Genomic DNA, 22,175 nt, shown 5'->3' with positions numbered 1-22,175 from the left:
AAGAAGAGAATATCCCAGACAGGAGGACCAGGAAGGACAAGAGCTCTGAGGGATAAACAGGCATTTCTGCAATTAGGACTCTTCAGAAATTATGTGTACTCTTTTAAATTCCAGCTGTGAGACTGTATCTGCAATGAGAATTGCAAAGAGGTCACTCCACGTATTTGAGGGATGGAGCAAGGTGTTCTTCAGTGGTGCTGAGATATAATATGGCTGCTCCCCCAAATAAAAGAGTAACCCTAATCTCCATCCCTCCAAAAGTAAGTCTGCTTTGGATCTGGTGTGGCTATTCATGTCCCTATGGCCTCCCTTCTTTCCCTTAGGATGGAAAGTCTTATTCCTGTTTTCTCTTTCTCACTCTTATTCCTTTCTCTTGTAGAATGATCCAGGGTCAGCTCCTACAATGTCATCACTGAGAACTATGCCTATCAAGTAGGTCTTGAAAGACTTTCCAATTAAATTAACTGTTAAACTTAAGTAAACACAACAAAATCACTGGGTACATTTAAGAGTTTTAAGATTTTAATTTCTGAGTATCTTCAAGAAATGAGTATCTCCAGTATTTTCAGACTATGGGATACAAAAATAACATTTACTTAAATATAAACAACTCCTAAAGTTTAGATAGTTTTAAAGAGGTGTAATAAATAACATACTTACAAGAGAATTTACATATTTAAAAAAATGTCTTAAACTAGAATACTCTGGAATGAAATTTTTCCAAGTATCCTACACCATAAAATACATATTTACAGACAATAATTAACAGTGAATTCACAAATGTTTGTCCACTACTTTAAATTTCTATAGCATTGATAAGTATAAAACCCAAGAAATGACAAAACGTCTAAAAATAAGTACACAGCTACAAAATGATTGTGAAAAGGGCTATTATTAAAGAAAGGCACTAGAAAATAAATACAAACACATCTGCTATAACCCAATAATGGTTGTTCATACCAAACTGTAAAATATGAAAAACCAACCCCACAAAATTGTACTATTATAGAACTGTTTTTAATAGTTTTCCATCATTGACCATACTATTTTTGTTGTTGAAATAACTTTTACTATGATTCAGTGGTACTGTATACTCATCTTAATGAAGTAAATAATGAACGGTGGCTGTGACTGACAGAAGAATAAACGGAAGTAAATCTGAAAAGGTTCCAAAGGTACCTATGGTCACCACTTAACACCTGTCACCAGGGAGTAACAATATTTCTGTGGGCTCCCTTCTTCAACAGCATATGGAGCAGTATGTTGGAATTTTGGATTTGATGATGATAAGGCTTCCCTGTCAACAGAAAAAAACAGCTTCATTAGTATCACAAAGGGTTCTCCTAATAGGTATTCCATCTATAGGAGCATGCTTAAAAGAGTATCCAAAACTCAAAACAAACAAAATGGAATGGGAACAGAATGATGGAATGAGAAGTGAACTTTTTTCTCAGTTGAGTAAAATACAGGTTGTCTCCTACCATTAAAAAAAAAAAAGTACTGAACTAAGGAAGTAGTTAGGAACCATACCACCAGTATTTGAATCCAGCTTCTGCCAGTCACTTCACTATCAAATCTGGGGCTATTTATTTCTGAGACTCAGTTTCTAGATCTTTAAAGGGTAATAACAACAAAATTTACCCCTGAGAGCGTCAGTGAGGATTCAGTGAGTTTAATGTCCAGAAAGTACTCAACTGAGGGTCGCCTGCCTGGGTGGTACAGTCTGTTAAGCCTCTGCCTTCGGCTCAAGTCATGATCTCAGGGTCCTGGGGTCAAGCCATCGTGGGGCTTCCTGCTCAGTGCAGAGCCTGCTTGTCCCTCTCCCTCTGCCCCTTGCCACCACTCATTCTCTTTCTCTTGAATAAAGAAATAAAATCTGTAAATAAATAAATAAATAAATAAATAACACCCAACTGAGGCCCTGACATGTAGTAACTTCCCACATGCTCAATCAAGATTGTGGTGTGTAGAAGTATAGTGCCTATAATTTAGGACGAAAATTAAATCAAGGTAAGAGTGAAATGAATGCTACTTAAGGCAGGTAGCAAACTGATCAGTTGTAAGAAAATGAGAATGTGCCTGGAGCAGACTTTCCTGTCTCCCCAGAAGTTGACTGTTTCTATCACTGGGGGACACACAAGCCCCAAGAAATGAGAAACTGCAATACTGAGAAGACCCTTTTAAAGACTCATCTCTACTATTTAAAGAAAAAGAAAGATATATAGACATTTTAAAGTTTTAGTAGGGAAAGAACAGCATTTATTAATTTCATGAAGGATTATAAAGTACCAAAAGCAAGCATGATGGTCATTAGGCCACCAGAAAGTATGACAATAATTATATTAATGGTATCCCAACAGAAATCTCTGATCAAATATAATTATTAATTAAAATATCAGGTAAGACTTTAGACAAATGAGAAAAAGTCTAAAGGAATACACAATACTTAACGTCATCATTTTTTAAAATTCTGTATTAGCAGGATTCCAAACTAATGAGAATAAGTGACAGTAACAGGAACTCCTTGTTAGCTACCTCTGTGGCCCTGGGCTGGTCATCTACATCCCTCTGTATTCTCCTTTCAAGTTTATTTACTTGAAAACTATTCCCTCCTCCGCATTCACCCTTGAAATCTAACGCACTGGGCCAGTCCCTTTCCTTTTGCCCCATTCCACAGAAAGTGTGAAAAACACCTAGGGAGAGTTTCAGATTGAAAGCTGTGCCATCAGTATTTAGCATCTGTTTACTTGCATTTCACAGGGGAGGAAATGACAAATTATTTTGCTTTCCAATTCTCAGAAGTGCATTTGCAAGCAAAAAGAATGTCCTTTTTGCTGAGAGACACTGGATGGGCTAGGATATGGTTTTGTACATCTCAACAAGGTGTCTGAATGCTAATCCTCCACACACAACAAAGAAATCTAGGGACTTACTTCCTCCTCCTAAACTTTTTTCTAAGCATTTCTCATGAGAAGAATATAACCAATTTTAAGTCACTGGAATTGGTCAAATTAGGTAATTTACACAAAGCTTAAACTAACACTTCTGCCATTTTAAAACTGTATATGGTCACACAAATTTTCTTTATAATTCCTTTAGAAAGTACCTCCAATGAAACTAAGTTCTACAATACTAAAATAATCACGTTACCATTCAGATCTGATTAAATGTAATCTCCAAACAAGGTGGGATCACTGCTTTACAGAAATACTTCCAAGACTACATGACGTGAACACTTCTTTAAAAGATGAAAATTCAATTAACCTACTTATTTGACACCACACAGAAAATAATGAGATTCCCTCCCTCCCACTCTTGCTTGCAAGACTCCAGCAGGAGTCATTCTTGCATGTGTATGCATGTGCACACGCATGTTCCAGAACATGTGCACTTCCAGACATGGTATTGCAGCCATTTGGGGATCGCATTTCAATCCTTGGATGGGAAAACTGTCAATTTTTTAGACAGAAAAGACGGCAAATGAAAGAAAAAAAAGTACATTCTTCAATGAGCTCTCTACATTAATCTGTTTCTTCTCTGAACTTTCCTATGGTCTAAGCAAAAACATCCAAAATAAAAAAAAACCTGCAAATCTGCACCACATGGAGTGCCACATAAGCACAGACAAAGTGTATAGGCCCAGCATTTACACAGTCTGGTCTGGGTCCCAATGTTCAAAAACTATGATCCATGCAAGACAGAAACTCTGAGCTCTCATATGAAAATACTATGAACTCCACATGATTACTTATGGCTGAAATAATACATTATATATAGACAATTTTGTAGTGTAAAAGTAAAAAAATATATATATATATATATATATATTTATATATATATATAAATATATATATATATATATATATATATATGACTTAAGGAATAATGTTTTACTTACATTTCCACCATGCTGTTCTAGCTTCTGTAATGCACTGGTGATTGGCTCTTTGAATTTCTTATCCCTCAGTCTCTTGGAAAGCTTTTAAAGTAAGATTGGGAGAATGAAATGATTTGAAAATCAACAATATTCACCCCAGGCTTAAGTAAACTTCACTAAAGAGCATGCTAACTAGAAATAAAACCACTGAGACCTTACTGTATAGAAGTACCCAAATACCATTTCATTTGTTTTAGATTCCAAGGCTTCTTTCAGAAAATATCTCATTGAAATTTATACATAATAGACCCATTAAATTTGTTAAAAGAGAATTCATATTATTTCAAATCATGCGAATCCTATAAAATCTGGTACAGTATGGTATCCAGTGTAAGTTTTCTATGAAACTGCATACTTTTCCATTTTGTATTTTGCAAGAGCATTTGGAGGACCATGATGGAAAGCTAAACCTCTTAAAACACATGTTTCCTACAGTGTAAGAAAGGGAAGAGACAAAAAGGAGAGAGCATTCACATGAATGACCCTCTAACAGTTAGGACATTCAGACTACAAACCACAAGACCACCTGTCCCTAGGCACGGCTTGAATGGGCTTTAGATAGAAAGGTGGAAGTCTGACTGAAAAGGGAGAGCACAAGGTGAGGGAGGATAGTATCATACGAACAAAGAGGAAAAAACAGCAATTCAGATCATCAGGTACAACCTATAATAGTGTACTCCCACCAAATGTCTCAATTACTCTACTCACCCAAAGACCTAAACATTTCAGCCTAGAGCAAGACTTGATCATGGCTCCACTTTCTGGGAATACAAATGAAGCCCATGCAAGAATTAGTCAGTGATCAAATACTTATAAGGGCCTGCCCTAGACTTGGTTTCTGGTTGTTCCTCTTCACATGGATGGAAGAAACCCAAGACTGCTTCCCATCACTGAGCACTGAGTTAGAAGCCCTTCTTGAGTCAGGTCAAAAATAAAGATGAGGAAGGGTCAGAATATTCCCCAAAAGATAAAAATGTGAGGGGCGCCTGGGTGGCTCAGTGGGTTAAAGCCTCTGTTCGGCTCAGGTCATGATCCCAGGGTCCTGGGATCCAGCCCCACATGGGGCTCTCTGCTCAGCAGGGTGCCTGCTTCCCACCCCCCGCCTGCTTCTCTGCCTACTTGTGATTTCTGTCTGTCAAATAAATAAATAAAATCTTTAAAAAAAAAAAAAAGAGATAAAAATGTGAGAAAAGCAACTCTAAATGAGAGGACAGATAGCCCTAGGGATGGACAAGAAAAAGTGCCTCTTGGGGTACCTCACGGGCTCGGTCAATTGGGCTTCCAACTCTTGATCTCACCTCAGGTCTTGATCTCAGGGTCACGAGTTGAAGCCCCTCACTGGGCTCCATGCCCAGCATGGATTAAAAAAAGAAAAGAAAAGAAAAGAAAAGAAAAGAAAAGAAAAGAAAAGAAAAGAAAAGAAAAGAAAAGAAAAGAAGAGAAAAGGAAAAGAAAAAGAAAAAGAAAAAGAAAAAGTACCCCTTGCAAAATCAGATCTTTGGTTTGCTTTCTGCAGACCCCACTACCGAGGAGCAGTGGCTTATGGGCAGATCCATGAAGCACTACCTCCAGAATCATCTGATATCCTTACTCAAAAAGTACTAGAATTCTAGGGTCCTACACCATAATTACTTAACCAGGATCTCTGAGCAAAGGCCTTGGTTCTGCATTTTTATCAAGATTTATTTCCTCTTTCCACCAGGGTCAGTGGAGGTCTGAACTGAAGCTAAGAAAGGATGTGACTTATTTTGCCTATGAATAAAATGAGTTGTATATGGGCTCAGTAACTGGTTTTGAAATTCTTTTTCTAGTCAAGGAACCCCTTCAAATAACATCTAATGCAGAGGTCTATAAACAAAAATATATGTAAATCAAAATGGAGTCTTTCTGGCTAACAGGGGTTAAGTGAGGTAAGGAAGGAGCACCAAAGCACCTCAATGGAATGTCAGGGGTGCCTGTCTCTTGGTGGTGTGCACTAACAGACCAAGATTTAAACCCACATGGCCTATTTCGGCTATGGAATACCACTGGCATGTGAACGTCTGTGTGTTAACCAGACCTTCCCAGAGTGCTGACACTCCAGAAGGTGAAAGGCCCCCTTAAGTCAGTCCAATATAAGAAAAAGCAGGGTTCTGGAGAAGAATGTGAGTGACCAAACATTAATGCTACTGGCCCAGAAAAATTAAAACAAATAAAGAAACTTACATAGTTTAGTTGTTAATCTGGCTTTTTTCTTTCTGCCCTGATGGGTGGGATTGGGAGGCTATTTAGGAATATTTAGGAAGTGAAGGTTCTGGGCCTTGCTCAACTTCAAGTGCAGGAAGGATCCATGTGATTCCTTTTCTTGTATATCACATTCCCTTCACCTCATTCCAACTTTCTCAGTGGATGTCCTTGCTACTTATTTCTCCCAAAAAAAACAGAAACCAATCTCCACAAGGGCAGAGAGCATATCGTTTTTTGTTCAGCATTATAGTCTAAGTGCCTATAGCATAATAATTGGCACAAAATGGGAGGCCAGAGAGCAACAGATTTGTTAAAACATTGCTTGTCTGACTGGAGCAATCAATCTAAAATGAGCCATTTTATTTGTTAGGGTGAAATTCCTGTGTTTATTCAGGGACAACCTGCTGATCTAAACATTATAAGCAAAATCCTGCCAGGATTTTCTTCCTTCGTTCCCAAGGCTTCCCACATACTAAAGTTTCAGAGTCCATTCCCACGTGTCTTCTCCCTATCAAGCACCTGGTGCTGGTGGGAATTCATCTCCCACCATTCCTAGACTCAGCACAGCAGTCCTGATAGATTCACTGTCATCCCTACTTTCGACAGGCTTGGTCAAATGTTTCTGGAGTGTATTAGTCTCTGTAGAATAAGAAGTTAAAGTTCTGGGATCTCTCAGATAAATGGGTCCGGGGAAAAAAAACAGTGGAACTATGATCAAAATACATGCTTCAACTCTGAACTACAGAAAGATGAACACAGAAATTCTGGCTGTGGGTTATTCCAGCAAGGACTTTCAATTGTTTATCAGTGTGTGCAGTAAAGGATTAACTCTGCCTAAAGAAAGGACTGGTTTTTCTCCCTGGCTCCTAGATGGAAACCCTATGCCCTTGGTATGACCTGCCAGGTAAGAGTATCTTTGTTTCCCGGGGGGCCTTGGGCCACAACTCAACTCAACTTCTGGAGAGGCTGGAGACTAAGGTCAGCCATGCATACAGCCAGTCATGCTGGCACGGTAGGCCCCTAACATGAACATGCATGCCTGGACACCACACTGAGGTGAGTTTCTCAGGATGGCAATACTCCTTGTGTGTTGCCACATATCCTTGCTGGAAAAGACCAGCACTGTCCACACAACTCTGTTGGGAGGAAGGACAAGTGGATGCTCCACACTTGGTCCTTCCTGGGCTCTGCTCTATGTACCTCCTTCCTTCATTGATTTTAACTGGTATTCTTTCTGTATATTATTAACTGTAATAAACTGAAAGACTAAATAACAGCTTTTCTGAGTCTCATGAGTCCTTCTAGCAACCTATGTGTTGTCTTGGGGACTTGCTAAACTGTCCAGTATCCAAGTGAATACTTGTCCTCAGGATTAAACTACACTTAAGAGGAAAAAAAGTCTCATCCTGAATACTATTTACAGACTCACTAAAAAACTTACAGGGAAAAACAAAGATGAAAAACATGGCTGTGGCAATGCACAATCACAGGTATATACCCCTACAGGAGGCGTCCTTATAATTCATGACTAATCAACATGGGCATAATATCATTATACTGTCCTTTAATTTTTGTCCATTCAACTTCTGCTTGCTTGTTCTTATAACCCTAAGTTCTGCTCATGTAAGTGCTTTCCATTAAAAAAAATTAGAGAGAATACTGTACATTTGTAAAATGTTTTATGAACTACTAGGTCTGATCTATATTTTTTTTAAAGAATGATGGATTTTTTTTTAAGATTTCTGAATCAGTTAATGATTAATCTGAAGCCACTGAATCATGACAAGATACAGACAGGGCATGATACACCATTCACAACCACTCTCTCATCTTTTCAATACTTACACTTGTAAGCAGATGTTTCAGATGGTCATTTAGAGAAGGACCAACGACTATACTCAGCTGCACGAGAGCATTCAGTCCTCTTGCAAACACTTCATCATCCATGTGGACCTGTGGGGTTAGTTGGGACAGGAGAGGGAAGAGGAGAAAAGAAAAGTTAGAGAAAAAGAAAGGTCAAACCAGAAAAAAGTAAGATTGAACATTCAAAAACAGAAGATAACCAACCTTTAATGCTATACCATCTAGAAACAAAAAAATAAATTTCTAGCTTGACTGAAACACTAACTGAAACTTATCGCAGCATGCAGCAAGACTGATATGAGTTTTATTACTTTCTCCAATTACTCCAAATGTACTCTTCTATCTTTCATATACCCTCTAAAGGCATCTTAAATAAGTAATTATTTGTCCCTGAATAAGTGTGGCCTAATTTTGCACATGCATCAAAATCACAGGTAAAGGACCAATATAAATACAATTTAAAAGAAAAAAGACATAAAGTAGTCTAAGTGACCACAGGAAATCCAAATGAATAGAAAATACCAGAGCTGCCTTTAGCACAGGAATCAGTCTTGGAAGCAAAGGTACAGCTTTCTCAAGAGCTCCTTGGACCAACAGCAATTCTCTAAAACCCTCCTTCGACACAAAGGTGTATGGATGTTTAGTCTCCCTCAAACCCTGTCAAAGACAAAACACAGAAACAAACAAGACACAAAATTGAATCCTCACTAGTCTAAATGAAAATAAAGTTTTATTATGGTTTTCCTAATCATGATTTATAATTTCAATAATTACAATTTCAATTACACTCAGAAATTGTGGAACAATGGACATACATGAGACAGGAAGAATTTCTACCCACAGCAAGAAAGAAAAATGTTTTAAAAATCAAAGGAACGGGAAAAAGGGAAGGAAAAGCAAAGGAAAAATAAAGGAAATAAGAAAGAGAACAGAAGGAGGTAAAGAAAGGTAAATAAAAGAAAAAATAAAAAAACACCCTAAGACACACTAAGATACTAAAAAACATTTTGTATATACTCCCATATACTGCCTAAAAGCATCTAAAATGCTGGTTTATAGCCACCATTTTAGGGCATAATTATTGGATCTCCTACCTTTACAGTGACTTTACAACTTGTTTAATGAGTTTCTAAAATATTGTTCCCTTCATATTTAAATATTTTACATTAAGGTATTTTTAAAACATCATTTCCTAGGTTCAAAAACCAATGTAAGATTATAAATGTCATTTTTTTACTTTAGGATGTGAAATAAAAATATGAATAAAAACCTGTATAATCTCTTTCACCCTAAATGCATCAGCAACTACTAGATAGTACTCTTTCATGATTTAACCCATCACTCTGAGTCAAGTTAGAAGGGCCATCTGGCTTTCTGTAAAAACATCAAACAAAAAAAGCAATAGTAATACTCCCTCAGTTGGACTTCTTATTGTCTGTGAATAAATATAACTAGCTGCAAAGTCATGCCTAAAAATAGTAATTTTCAATCAATTTGCCCTCTAGACCAAACTACCTGCTTCCAACAGTGATCAAACATTTCCTTTCCTGGATGCTTTTGAAAGCTGTGCAAGCCAAGCACACCAGCACCACTTTGCACCACAGGTTCTAGCCTCTTAAGAGTGCCCCGATCCCATTCATTTTAGAGATGAGGAATCAGGTCAAGAGGTGAAGTGGATTTCCATAGTGGTGGTCCTGTCAGTACTTCCCCATTGTTAAGTGAGTAGAGGTGAAGGCTAACAATCTACCCAACACAGAAATAAAGGCAATGGTGTTTGGAAAATAAGTATTTAAAGGACTGACTTTATGTGATCTCCATTAAACACAGACTCCCTCTAGGGACTCTCCAAATTAAAGTATTCCCATCCCGTTATGATTAGCTGGGGCACATTTTCAAAGGTGTTACTATAGTACTGATTCATCTAAAGAATGGTTTGTTACCATATACAAAAAGTTTAAAATTCTTAAAAGAACAAATGAAACACTGATAGATTTTAGGTTTTCATTTTTTTAAATTTTTAAAAGATTTTATTCATTTATTTGACAGACAGAGATCAAAAGTAGGCAGAGAGGCAGGCAGAGAGAGAGGGGGAAGCAGGCTCCCCGCCGGGCAGGCTTTAACCCACTGCGCCACCCAGGCGCCCCACATTTTAAGTTTTTAATACCAAGTTTAAAAGACTTTGATCAAAACTCAATTTCAAGATAGGCTACCTATAAAAATATACCACTATCATACCAAAATAATTCTGCAATAAATTAAAAAAAAACAAAGACAACAAAAATGATCCTTAACTCTTAAAAAAGACCAGTATCTATAACTTAAATACAAGACAACAGATTAATTCATTTCTCAACTTGTGACTCTAACAAAAGGAATAAATTTTACAGAAGAGATCACTAATCCACCTCAAGCTAATACTCTGCCAACTTTTTCCTGATATAAAATGTTAAATAATATAAAGGAACTGATCAGAAGTTTTCCTAAAATCCTCTATTAAAAAATGATCTCCGTGATATTGTACTTAAAATGTACAGGTAGACAAAAGCCCAGAGACTTCTCCAAAAGGACGTTTAAGTAGTTAAAATCAGTTCCCTATGAAACATATGCTCATATTAAACAGGACTGGTTGTGTAGAAACAGATCACTCGTTATCTGATGCAGTTTAGATTAAATTGTTGATGTTCTACTGAAATAACTAATTCCCTATGACTTTAAGTACTTTTATTTTTGGAATTAAGTATGAATATTTCATCCACTTATCTATAAAATCCTGTGTAGATTAAGTTGTTTATAAACCTGATTAATCAGTTTCTAATAAACATATATTGATCATAATTAATTCCTAAGGGAGTGTGGTATTTTAATGACATCGCTTGACTCTTGTTTCCAGAGCAAAGAATAAGATTTACTGATGCATTACAAAATAATACTTAATATGATTTTTAAAGTTTTTTTTTTCCATAAACATTCAGGAGAAATGGAATATATACATTTACCTCAGCTAAAGTAATAAGAAGAGGATCAAATGGAAGATTTTCAGGAGGACATTCCCACTGTAATCTGTGTTTCACTGAACCATGGACCAATCTAAAATAACAAATATCAGTGAACATAACATGGGCAACGTAATTATATCCTAAACAGTAATTATCTAACATATTCCTACCCTTTCTATAACATAACCATACTAGAACTATTCCATAACATGTAGGGATACCATAGCTTGAAATGGTATTACAAAGATATCTTATGCAACAATGTCTATAATCTCACAAACTCCTACTCTTCTGGTAAAATCGTTTGATGGCAAAACTAAACTCCACATTTGTTAAGCCTACAGTTTCAGAACTCAAGCATACTGCTGTCTGTGAGTCTTAATACAAATGCTACACTTGACATCTTTCAGTCATAATTAAAACAGATAACCTACAAATGTGCAAACAATGAGAATGAGAAACAATAACTTGTTTTATATGGAACAATATTTTTCATATATGGATCACTTAATCCTAATGATCAGTGTAGACAAGGCAGATTTTAGCCCTGCTAAATGGAAGAAAACTGAGGGCAGGAGGTTAAGTAGCCCACACCAGGTTAAAAAGTGGTAGCCCCTTCAATTAGTCACTGCTGTTTTGTTTTATTTTGTTTTAAACAACATTTACTGAGACATAACCAACATTCAACAGAGGCGCCTCTGTGGCTCAGCTGGTTAAGTGCCTGCCTTTGGCTCAGTCATGATCTTGGGGTCCTAGGATTGAGCCCCTTGTTAGGTTCCCTGCTTGCTTAATGGGGAGGCTGCTTATCCCTCTGCCTCTGCTTCCCCCAGTTGTGCTCACTCTCTCTCTCAAATAAATAAAATCTTAAAAAAAAAAAAAACAACATTCAAAAAACTGCACATGGTTTTAAAGTATAAAATTTTATATGTTTTGATGTGTGAATACATCAATGAGCTATCATAATTATGACAGTGAACTTACACATCACCTTCAAATGTTTCCCTTTTGTTGTTCTCAACTTCTTGACACCTTCTTTAGCCTTATTTTCTTCATATCAAGAGACCTTGGTAACATTTTTACTATTTTAGCAACCATAATTGTGTGGAGTCAGAAAGGGAGGTATAAGAAACTTAAAATACAGTCTCAACTCAGAATGAGAATAAAATGAAGAATGTGAGCTTATGCGTCCAAATCTGAAGATATGACGAAAAACTGTATTTCTTGAATTTTAGACTACAGAAAGAATGTTGTGATTACTCTTTTTACAATGAAAATAGTATTTTTCATCATCTAGAACAGGTTAAAACTGGATATACTTAGAAGAAATAAATGTTTCTTGATAGTGAAATCTTAAAATGGTATCACTCTATTAGTAATTGTATTGTTTTCTTTAGAACAGTTCTGATGTTTACCCCGAAAGGTATTTTTTCTGAGAAAAAATACCTGTATGTACTCATTAAAAAATATAATTTCAGTAATTTTAAAAATTTTTGAAATATCATTTCAAAAAATAATGAAACAGTTTTGTTCAATGGTCAATTTTCAGTTTACAAATAAAATAGGCTATTTATTTGCAACTTGCCCAAGCCTATGAAGGCTTATATTATTTCAGAAACTGGTTCATTCAATTTCTTAAATTATAGATCTATTGGTAATTCTATTTTGGAATTAAAATGATCTTCTTCAACAATATCCCACGATCTATACCAGTTCAACAACCAAAGCCTGAATAAAGTACCTATTTCAACCTCCCTAGTAAATAAAGATTTCAATACATTTAAACTAAACACTGTTATCGATTTTACTCAATTATTTTGAATAATACGGTCAGTTATAACCTGTATTGATTTTACCTGCAAGGAATCCCTCCCTTAGAGTAAATGGCTGCAAATGCAGAAGGAGCTCGTGATTGTTCACCAAACTGAAATAAAAAATGAAAGAACATGATAAATATATTATCACCTCCACTTTGTGAAGGTACCTAATCAGCTTTAATCCTATGAGGTCAGGGGCGAGTGGACACCCTGGCTTTCAACCCACGACACTGGTACCAAGTGCATCAACCTGCTCAGCAACAAAACTGAGGAAAATTATCAACCCCTCAGTACAGGAACCCCAAACACGCGTTCTCTACTTCATTTATACCCCTACCTTGTTTTGGAAGGCTTGAAGGAAGCTGGAATTACATGTCTAATAAAAATAATACAGATAAATACTATTAAGAATGAACATCACAAATAAATATAGTAAAGGTAATACATTTTTCTACTATCTGCCACTGTGTTCTTTCAAGGTGAGGGGTCCATGGAAAAGGAGAGGTAAGTATAGAGAAAGCAGATTTGTTTTCAGCCTCCAACACATCTCCTACTTGTCCTCCAGGCAAATGCCTGGACAGTCAGGGAACCTGTAATTTCTCCAAACTCATTTTACGCTTCTCTAAAAGAGAAAGGCTTAGGATGGAAAGGGGTGATAGAGCTGAAGATAGAACAAGGCTCTCACAAACATATGCCTGGATGTGTCTGCTTAGATACAAAACTTCATAATTTTGCATTTGTCTATGTATTACCTTAAGAATACATTAAGTCTGTATTCCCAAAGACCATGTAAGAAGCGACTGATCACAACAACTGAATAATCACAGCATACATAATTTCAACATAGTCGATCAGAGACACAAATAATTTAGGCACAAAAAGTAAATTCACATGGTACTTGAATATAACCAAATGAAATACAGTTGTCTAAATTACAAAGTACAAACTTACTAATCTATTTTAAAGATGTAACTAGCTAAAAAATCTTTAAAAATAAATGCAATAATTAAAAAATACATTTAAGGGCATAAGTTTAGAATTAACTTTTTCCTCTGGAAAAGCACATGTTTGAAGTTAAAACACATAGATGAAAATTTCATTAGCATATAATATTATAATAAGAGATTCATTTATAAACTTCAATCCACATTCTGCATAATTCAAAGAAATTCTAATATTTCATTCATCTAACTAAAATTCCTACTAAGAAAAATATGTTTTAAAAACTGTTTTGGGGGCGCCTGGGTGGCTTAGTGGGTTAAAGCCTCTGTTTTGGCTCAGGTCATGGTCCTGGGGTCCTGGGTTCAAGCCCCACATCAGGCTCTCTGCTTAGTGGGGAGCCTGCTTACCCCCATCCACCCTGCCTGCTTCTCTGCCTACTTGTGATCTCTGTCAAATAAATAAATACAATCTTAAAAAAAAAAAAAAACTGTTTTCAAGTAATCATATTATATAGGGAAAGCTGAAAAAATATTCTTCTACTGAGGGAAAAGTTAAGACAACTTAGGGCTATAGATACTTTTTTTAGTCAGAGCAACTATTAGCAAATGATCTTACTTTTTGAACCTATAGGTCATATAAATAATCCCTAAATTTCCAAAACATCCACCAAGACAAAATTTCTGATTGAAATTCTAAGCAATTCCTTTCTTTTTCTTTTTAACTCATTTTAGATATAATCATATTTTCATCCTCCAGGTCCCACATTATCATTTTCTTTTTTTTACCAATGGCTTCGTTTTGTCAATTTTTACCCAATTTTACCAAAATTCCATTACCAAACACACAAAAAAACTGTTGTCCCTTCATTTTTTTTTTTAAGATTTTTATTTATTTATGACACAGAGATAGCGAGAGAGGGAACACAAGCACAGGGGGGCTGGAGAGGGAGAAGCAGGCTCCCCGCTGAGCAGAAAGCCCATATGGAGCTCGATCCCAGGACTCTGGGATCATGACCTGAGCCGAAGGCAGACGCAGATGCTTAACTGACTGAGCCACCCAGGTGCCCCGTCCCTTCAATTTTTAACCGTATCACTACAGACCATATTTCAACTCTAAAATAATCAACCTTATTAAATACACCCCACTATCCTCAGTTAAAAAAAATTTTTTAAACTTTTGATTCAAGTGAAATACTCAAAACTTACACACATTTATGTGCATAAATTATAACTATGCAGACCAGTGACTTCTCCAAAACAATGGTGTAATAATACTCAGGTGTGGAATACCTGAATGTTACCAGCACCTTAGAAACCTCCTCAGTGCCTCTTCCCAATCCCTAACTACATTTTTTCCCCAGTGGTGAACCCTATCCTGACTTCTAACTGACTTACTTTGGATTGGTAGCTTGTACAGATCTTAGACATTGTCTTGTATAATATACTGTCTTCTCAGGTCAAACCATTATTTCTCAAAATTTTCCTTCATTTTTAATAAGTTTTAAAATTAGGGCTACTTATATTACTACTTTCAAAAGTTCTTCCTTAAAGAGAGGAAGAAGACTCAAGTGTCACCATCAATTCTCTCAACTAAACACAGGAAAAAGAAGCAAGAACAAGAAGAGAGCAGGGCATTCTTCAGGAATTCAACTTGATACTGTGCAAATTACAGAAAGAAGGAAACACACATGCTTATACTACTTTTCATTTGTAAAGTCAGAAATCTTCTGCTCTTGGCCAATTCATTGTATCCTTGCTGTATTTCACCTGCCATCTAAGTCAGTGTCTCAGCCACTCTCATAATCCCTTTTGAAGGCTGAAACCATGATCATCTTACCCTATGCAAGGCTGGGCAGACACCACCTGGTTTTATAGCACAGGTGTGCTCGCTTTTTGGATAATTCACTGATCCACATATTTATAGATCATAGCAAAATGGTCGGAGATGTTTATGCAACTAGAAGCAGGTAATTGATCCTATGTCAACTGAATACAAGTTTATTCATTGATGTTAGGAAGTAAAAGAACTATATTAAATAAAAATAAAGCTGATGTGCAATTTACTTTACACTCTAGTACACTCATCCATGAATATGATAGTATATACCATAACTAGTTATTCTCTACACCTTCTCACTTCCATACTCACATCATTTCCATTCTTCATCATGATTACCATATGCCTTTTGTCACTAGCTTAAATGTAAGCAAAAAAAAAAAAAAAATTACAAACAAAAGAAACTTGGGACAGCATTCAGAATGGTTCAACAGTTTGCTAAATGTCTATTACTTTGAAAAAATCTGCTGAGTCATGAATGTCTTTTTTACCTACAGGGTTAATGGTCTTAGGGTTAAGTTTATCACTTGGTCGAGGATGAACTTTTCTTGCAGTCTCTGGAGAACTGGTTGAAGATGAGGAGTTGCTTTGTTGAACTGTAGTCCTGTGTTTTATTTGCATGCTTGATGATGTCCTTTGATCACAGCTACCTGGAAAAAAAGGAAGATCAACAAAAAAAGAGGTGAAAGAGATAAAGCTCCCTCTTATCTATCTGTCTATTAACAAAATTCACCTTTTCATTTAAAAAGCAATGTTCTGTACCTGCCTTTCTGTTTCTCAACTGTACAACTCCATGGCACTCTGATTTCTGCATTGCTTCCCTTTTATTCCTGCAGTCGAATGAGACTTGATTTCAGAATTTGGGGAATGAGGGATTCATTGAGAACGTAAGACCAACACAGAACAGAGTAGAAAATACAATAAAAGAGATACAAAAAAGGGTATGGCATGGAACAAAATACCAGAAAGACTAATGAGAAAATATGAAATTATATGAACATCAATAACTATCAATAATAGCAAATGGAAAACAATCTGTAAGAAAATAAGATATATAAGAATAAACTTTTTTTCCATTCATACTGTCAAAATATGTTTTTAGAAACTCAACTGCAAACTTCTGGCTATATTCAGAAAATATGGACTAGATATCTGAAATGAGAAAGTGGTTGGCACATCCCCTAGTATCTCTATCTTCTCTGGCCTCTCTATTTCCAAAGTTCCAAATGCTAACATCGGCGTATCAAGTCCTGTTTTTCAAGGGACAAAATGAACTCTCCTACTCAGTACATTACAAGCTCCTTAAACTGAATATAACCAAAACTAAGGTTATCACACTGAAGTTATGGACCCCTTGCTAATTCAATGTACCACCAATTTTCTGGTCCCTCATGATGAAAAACTTAAGATCTTCTTTCTCTATTCTTTCCCTTCACTTCCCACACTCAATTCTACAGATGTGATCAATGTGGTGTGATAAGATAGAAGGAGCTATTGGCTCAGATTGGGGTCTGTATCCTCATCTCTACCAATTACCAGGTTTATGAATTTAGGTAGATTATTTAATCTCCCTAAATCTCGATTTCCAGACCTATTAAGAGGGGAGAATAATACAAACCTATAAAGGCTGTTACTGAGGATAAATAAGGTAATATATCAGTTGCTTAACCAGACAGTGATGGTTCATTGCTCCCTCTTCCTCACTTTCCTCTTTTCTACTAACAGGAGGACTCTAGTTCGCAGTGATAATTTCCTGCCTAATCAGATTACTTCTAAATTTTCATCTCTACCAAAGAACTCTCCATCACACGCACCCAAATTCATATACCCAATTGCTTGCTGGTATTTCTAGGTCTAGCTCCAATCCCAAGCTGTACACCGCCTTTCCTAATCTCTGTTTCTTGGCACTCTTGATTCCTTGGCACTCTGATTCCTGCACTGTTTCCTGCTTATTGCTAATTGATTACTCCATTCCTTCACTTGCATAGCACTCCAGTCATTCTTCCACTAGAGCATTTCCCACTTTAAGCTTTTGTTATTAACTACACTGTAGGTAGGATCTTCATTAAGGTAACACAGGTGAAGCCTTCCTCCACTTCCAAATGACAGTTTTTTAAATATGTGGGGACAGACTCAACTCCTTAGTTTTCTCTTCTTCAGGATAAACACTGATGCTTTTTCCAGTGATTCCTCATGAGATGATTTTCATCTACTTGACAAATTAGAAATCTTCACAAGGATGGAACTCCACATAATTCAGTCCCAAAATATTTCAAACGTGATGTGACCATTTCAAAGTGCCTTGGAAGGATAAATTAAATGTAGGATTGTTTCATACACAGAACAATTTTAAAATGCAATTTTCTTGATTTAATATAGTCACTTAATTTTCTCATCCTACTACTAGCAGATGACTTACCTCCCAATATCCTACTTCACATTCATTCCCAAGGCATTTTTCACAATTATGATAATCAATGCCTCACTGAATTTTTCATACTACTTTAAGATAAGGTAAGGCAGGCTTTAAATATGTTGACCTAACACTGCATTTCAGTGAATATTCAGAGACAATCTACTATTGTCTCAAGTTTCTGTTTTGAGAAGGTCCTGATAAGAATAGTATGATCTAGAAATAAATAAATCTGTCTCTGTTTCTTTGACTCTGTAACTGGGGGTAATTAAAGTAACTACTTTTAATGTTGGTGAAAACTAATAAATTAATATTCCTTTTGATCATAAATTTTAATAACTGTCATAGCTGAAAAGAAGCACAAAGATCCTACCCAGAAATATAAGGAAAGCAGAGCTGGCCCCATCAAATCATGGTGTATATTTTCCAACACTATCTACCCAACCTACAAAGTTTTTGTTGGAACAAGAAACTTCTACCTTCCTTTATGTGAAAAAGATGTTCCTGAGAGGTACTAGTAGGAAGGTGCTACGTTATATGTTGAATGAGCTCAAAAAGCCATGGAAACTCTTCATTTTTTTTTTTTTTTAGATTTTATTTATTTATTTATTTATTTGACAGACAGAGATCACAAGTAGGCAGAGAGGCAGGCAGAGAGAGAGAGAGAGAAGCAGGCTCTGCACTGAGCAGAGAGCCCGATGCGGGGCTCGATCCCAGGACTCTGGGATCATGACCTGAGCCGAAGGCAGAGGCTTCAACCCACTGAGCCACCCAGGCGCCCCAAGGAAACTCTTCATTTAAAAATCTTTCATAAAACATGCCAGAAAACTGAGCTCCCAAAGGTTTTATGCATACAGGTCAGTTTTTACGTGTAATACACTTACATAACTTCCAGCAATAACATCAAAACACACATACTCAATGCAAACACTTCTATACCTACTTTCAAAAATTCTGTATTAGAGAGCTTCTTTCCAAAAAACAAATATTTTTCACTTATTGTTAGAAGTATCACCCTTTATCTTACAAATTAAGTATTCTCAAAATATTAATATATTAAAAATAATATCCATCTGGCAGGGGTGCCTAGGTCGCTCAGTTAAGCATCCAACTCTTGATTTCTGCTCCAGGTCCTGAGATTGAGCCCCCAAGACTGGCTCCATGCTCAACAGAGAGTCTGATAGAGATTCTATACCCCCACCCCTCACATTCTCACTCTAAAATAAATAAATAAAGTATTTAAAAACATATATCCATCTGGGAGCATACCACTGACAAGACTGATACAGGAGTTGTCTGTACAAGAAAACTGCTTAATTTATCTGACACTTAACTCTCTTGAGTGCTTTTCCATTAACACATGAAGGGTGGTGTAAAGAGGTAATAATGATGAGAGGAAGTGAAAAGGTAAGAACTATTGTGTGCTACAAATATTATCAGTCACAGCTCATACTTTTACAAAACAATACAAAGATTCTAAATAGGCACTAGAATCCACGTGACCCAAACATCTAAATGATGTCATAATATCAGAGAGCAAGCAGACCAAGCAGGATCCACAGTGGAACCCTTACTTTCCCTTAGTTTCCTTAGGTACTGCAGCCCATCTGCTCATCTGAAAGGGGCTGTGGATATCTGTGTCAATGATAGGAAAGCATAATTTCATTTCATTATTTTTGGATAGGTCACATACCCTATTTCCTTCCCCATATGCATTTTCTTCTTGCACCACGCTCTGACACCACTACACTACACAGTGTGCTAAATTATCAAGGGGCAGAAGCCCCGTTTCTTCCTACTTTCTCATCCATTGTTTAGAAAGTTCCCAAAGTGTAATAGGCACCCCGCTAAAGAAGCCATGCTCCATCTCTAGAGCTCCTTCAAATTCTAGAGTGCAGCGACAGAGCCCAGTATCCACCCATTACAATTCCTTTTTACCATAAAGTAAATCCAAGGGAACAGCACTGAGTCTTAAAATTTGCTTTCTATTTCACTACCCTCTTCCCCTCCATCACCATACATTTCCAAATATTTAAGAATAGTTCAAGGCCAGGCTGTTGTCAAAGTTAAAAAATAAGCGACGTGTATGGGGGGGGGGGCAACAAAAAAAGGGGGCTTTTTTGTTTTGCTTTTACGGAATAGGGGGAGAGGGTGGTGGCAGACGGCCGGTTTTCCATTAAGGCCAACGAGGGCTACTCTCCGCCACAGCCAGACCTCTGGAAAGGAAGGGTGCTCAGCACCCTTCAGGCTCAGCAGCTCCAAGGTCCTTGGCAACGGAGTCTGGCGGCCTTAGCAACAAGCCAGGGAGAAAGCCGGCAGGGCCGTCACAGCGCGGGCGGCACCGAGGAATTCCCGCAGCCCTGGCCCGGGGCACCCACAACCTGTTCCTACCGCGCCTCTCTCCCGCGGCGACCCGCACACCAGCCCCCACACCGGGTGGGACTTTTGCTCGGCGCCCTCTCCCAACTTCCCCACTGCGGTCACCGGCGGCCGGGATTCCGGGAAAGTGAGGCTTCGCGCGGTCCCCGGATCTGGCGGCGCCGCGTAGTGACGTCAGACGCATGCCGCGCCCTCGAAGCTTCCGTCTGGGAGGCTGCCCGGGCGCGGGGTTGAAGAGGGTGGCCCTGGCAACGAGGGCCGGGAGTTGAAAAGGGGAGCTTCCAGCTAGCCAGGCGTTGTGGGGTGACAAAAGGGCACCTAGTGGAGGGTCTTTAGGGACTGATGAGAAGTCCGCGGAGCAGAGGAGAGCACAGACTCCGAGTTCCTAGCGCCACGATTTCTTCCCAGTCTGTGTCCCTGACTCTTTAAACACTTCTCTCACACACTTAAATACTGTTTTCTCCACCTGCCCTAGAACCTGAGACCTCGGGGCCTGGAAATGCAGCCCCAAGGTTTTGTGGGGTGGGAGCCAAAGCCATCTGCCTGCCCAGCTGTGGAATTTCATTTCCTGTCATAACTTTCTGATTCACATGCCATCGTGTTCAACTACAGAATACATCCCTATTTTAATAAGGTGCGTGTCCTTTTTGACTTAACATCATTTTAATAAAACTGATGCTGCAAGAAAATGCATGTCCCCTTGTGTTTCTACCAAAAGCAATTTGGGTTGTCAGAGCAAAAAGCCCAAGCGCTTCAGATCTGCGCACTGCGTTCCTTTCTAGAGCCTTCTCCTGTTGTCATCCCATAGCCTTAACGGTTTTTCAGGGAATAGCTAACTATGCAATTGTCACTCTCTGAGCAGTCCAGGCAGTGCAGTTCCTCCCTGTCCTTGTAGCTTCGTTCTTGCTTCCTGAGTTACTGCTGTGGAAGCTGCTTTGACAGGCTGAGTTCCTTCGTGGCAATGACTGTGACCTTTCCTTTCGTTTCTCCACCTTCTAGCAGGGACTCAAGAAATAATAACTCTTTGAATAAATGAAACAAACGAATGAAGTCTTTGTATATCTAATTCCCTGAATGTTCTGTAAAATTTGCACACAAGTCTAAAATTTTGAAATTCATACTGAATTTACCTATCTTCACCACGTGATAGAAACTATCACTTTTCTACAATCAATTAGCACAATGCATACTTAAATAGCATTTTAAAAAAAGAAAAAAAGTTCCTATTTGTTAGCTATTTTCACCTTACGAGCTCTCTTCCCCAGATTCTCCATGCCATATTATATCTCCTTGTCTTCTTCCTCCCCGCTAGCATCTCCACCGATAGACCTAGCAACACCTAGCTCACGGCCTTCTAGTCCTTTTGTCTGGAATGTAAGAATAATATGCTTTCAGTACTGCAGAGAAGTGAAGTGCACATGTTCTGAAGTTAGTCCACTTAGACTGGAAACCCAACTCCAACGTTTATGAGCTACGAGACCTTGTACAAGTCATAACCCCTCTAAGACTTAATTTCCCCATTATAGGTTCATGTAAGACAAGAGCACAAGTAAAGCTCCTAGCACACAGGAAGAGCTTGGTAACTATTCGCCAGTGCAATTGTTGAGGTGAAACCCAGTCATTTTTTTACGTAGAGTACACTGTGTTGTAGCCATCTCAAGCTATGCCTTGGTGTTAGTATGAGACCCTGAATTTTTCATGGATTCTTCAGATTAAAAAAAAAAAACCACAATTACTTCTTTGAGCCTCTCCTAATTATGATTAAATCA

General features: G+C 37.7%; 1 protein-coding gene across 9 annotated transcripts; it reads right to left on the bottom strand.

Moving 5' to 3' along the window:
• Window positions 1-500: 500 nt before the first annotated feature.
• PACRGL (parkin coregulated like) lies at window positions 501-20,593 on the bottom strand. 9 transcript variants are annotated; one of them, XM_013061524.2, is made up of 11 exons: window positions 20,419-20,555; window positions 16,377-16,444; window positions 16,106-16,264; window positions 15,927-15,973; window positions 13,174-13,212; window positions 12,876-12,943; window positions 11,023-11,113; window positions 8,549-8,683; window positions 8,009-8,116; window positions 3,899-3,979; window positions 501-1,297 (listed from the first exon to the last, which is right to left on the bottom strand). In XM_013061524.2, exons 2-11 carry the CDS (start codon window positions 16,426-16,428, stop codon window positions 1,241-1,243), a joined length of 837 nt encoding a protein of 278 aa, XP_012916978.1. In that variant the 5' UTR covers window positions 16,429-16,444; window positions 20,419-20,555; the 3' UTR covers window positions 501-1,240. The 9 variants fall into 9 exon arrangements, with proteins under 9 accessions (XP_012916978.1, XP_012916980.1, XP_012916977.1 ...); XM_013061526.2 differs by having other exon boundaries at window positions 16,381-16,444; window positions 20,419-20,475; XM_013061523.2 differs by lacking the exon at window positions 20,419-20,555 and adding an exon at window positions 19,362-20,395.
• Between the last annotated feature and the right edge of the window lie 1,582 nt (window positions 20,594-22,175).

Source organism: Mustela putorius, unplaced genomic scaffold (genome assembly GCF_011764305.1).
Source record: "Mustela putorius furo isolate JIRA1106 unplaced genomic scaffold, ASM1176430v1.1 tig00000083_pilon_pilon_pilon, whole genome shotgun sequence".
In the NCBI taxonomy this organism is placed as follows: Eukaryota; Metazoa; Chordata; class Mammalia; order Carnivora; family Mustelidae; genus Mustela; species Mustela putorius.
This window is presented reverse-complemented; position numbering and strand designations above follow the sequence as displayed.

Bases quoted from the DNA above. Each gene is read 5' to 3' on its own strand.
- PACRGL (XM_045076027.1), bottom strand. From the start codon at position 20,590: ATGCGTCTGACGTCACTACGCGGCGCCGCCAGATCCGGGGACCGCGCG. The intron at 15,974-16,105 runs GTAAAAAAGACA...CTTACATTTAAG, and splicing joins TAAGACCATTAACCCTGTAG to CTAGTGACAAAAGGCATATG. The intron at 1,298-3,898 runs GTAAGTAAAACA...TTCTGTTGACAG, and splicing joins TAGAACAGCATGGTGGAAAT to GGAAGCCTTATCATCATCAA.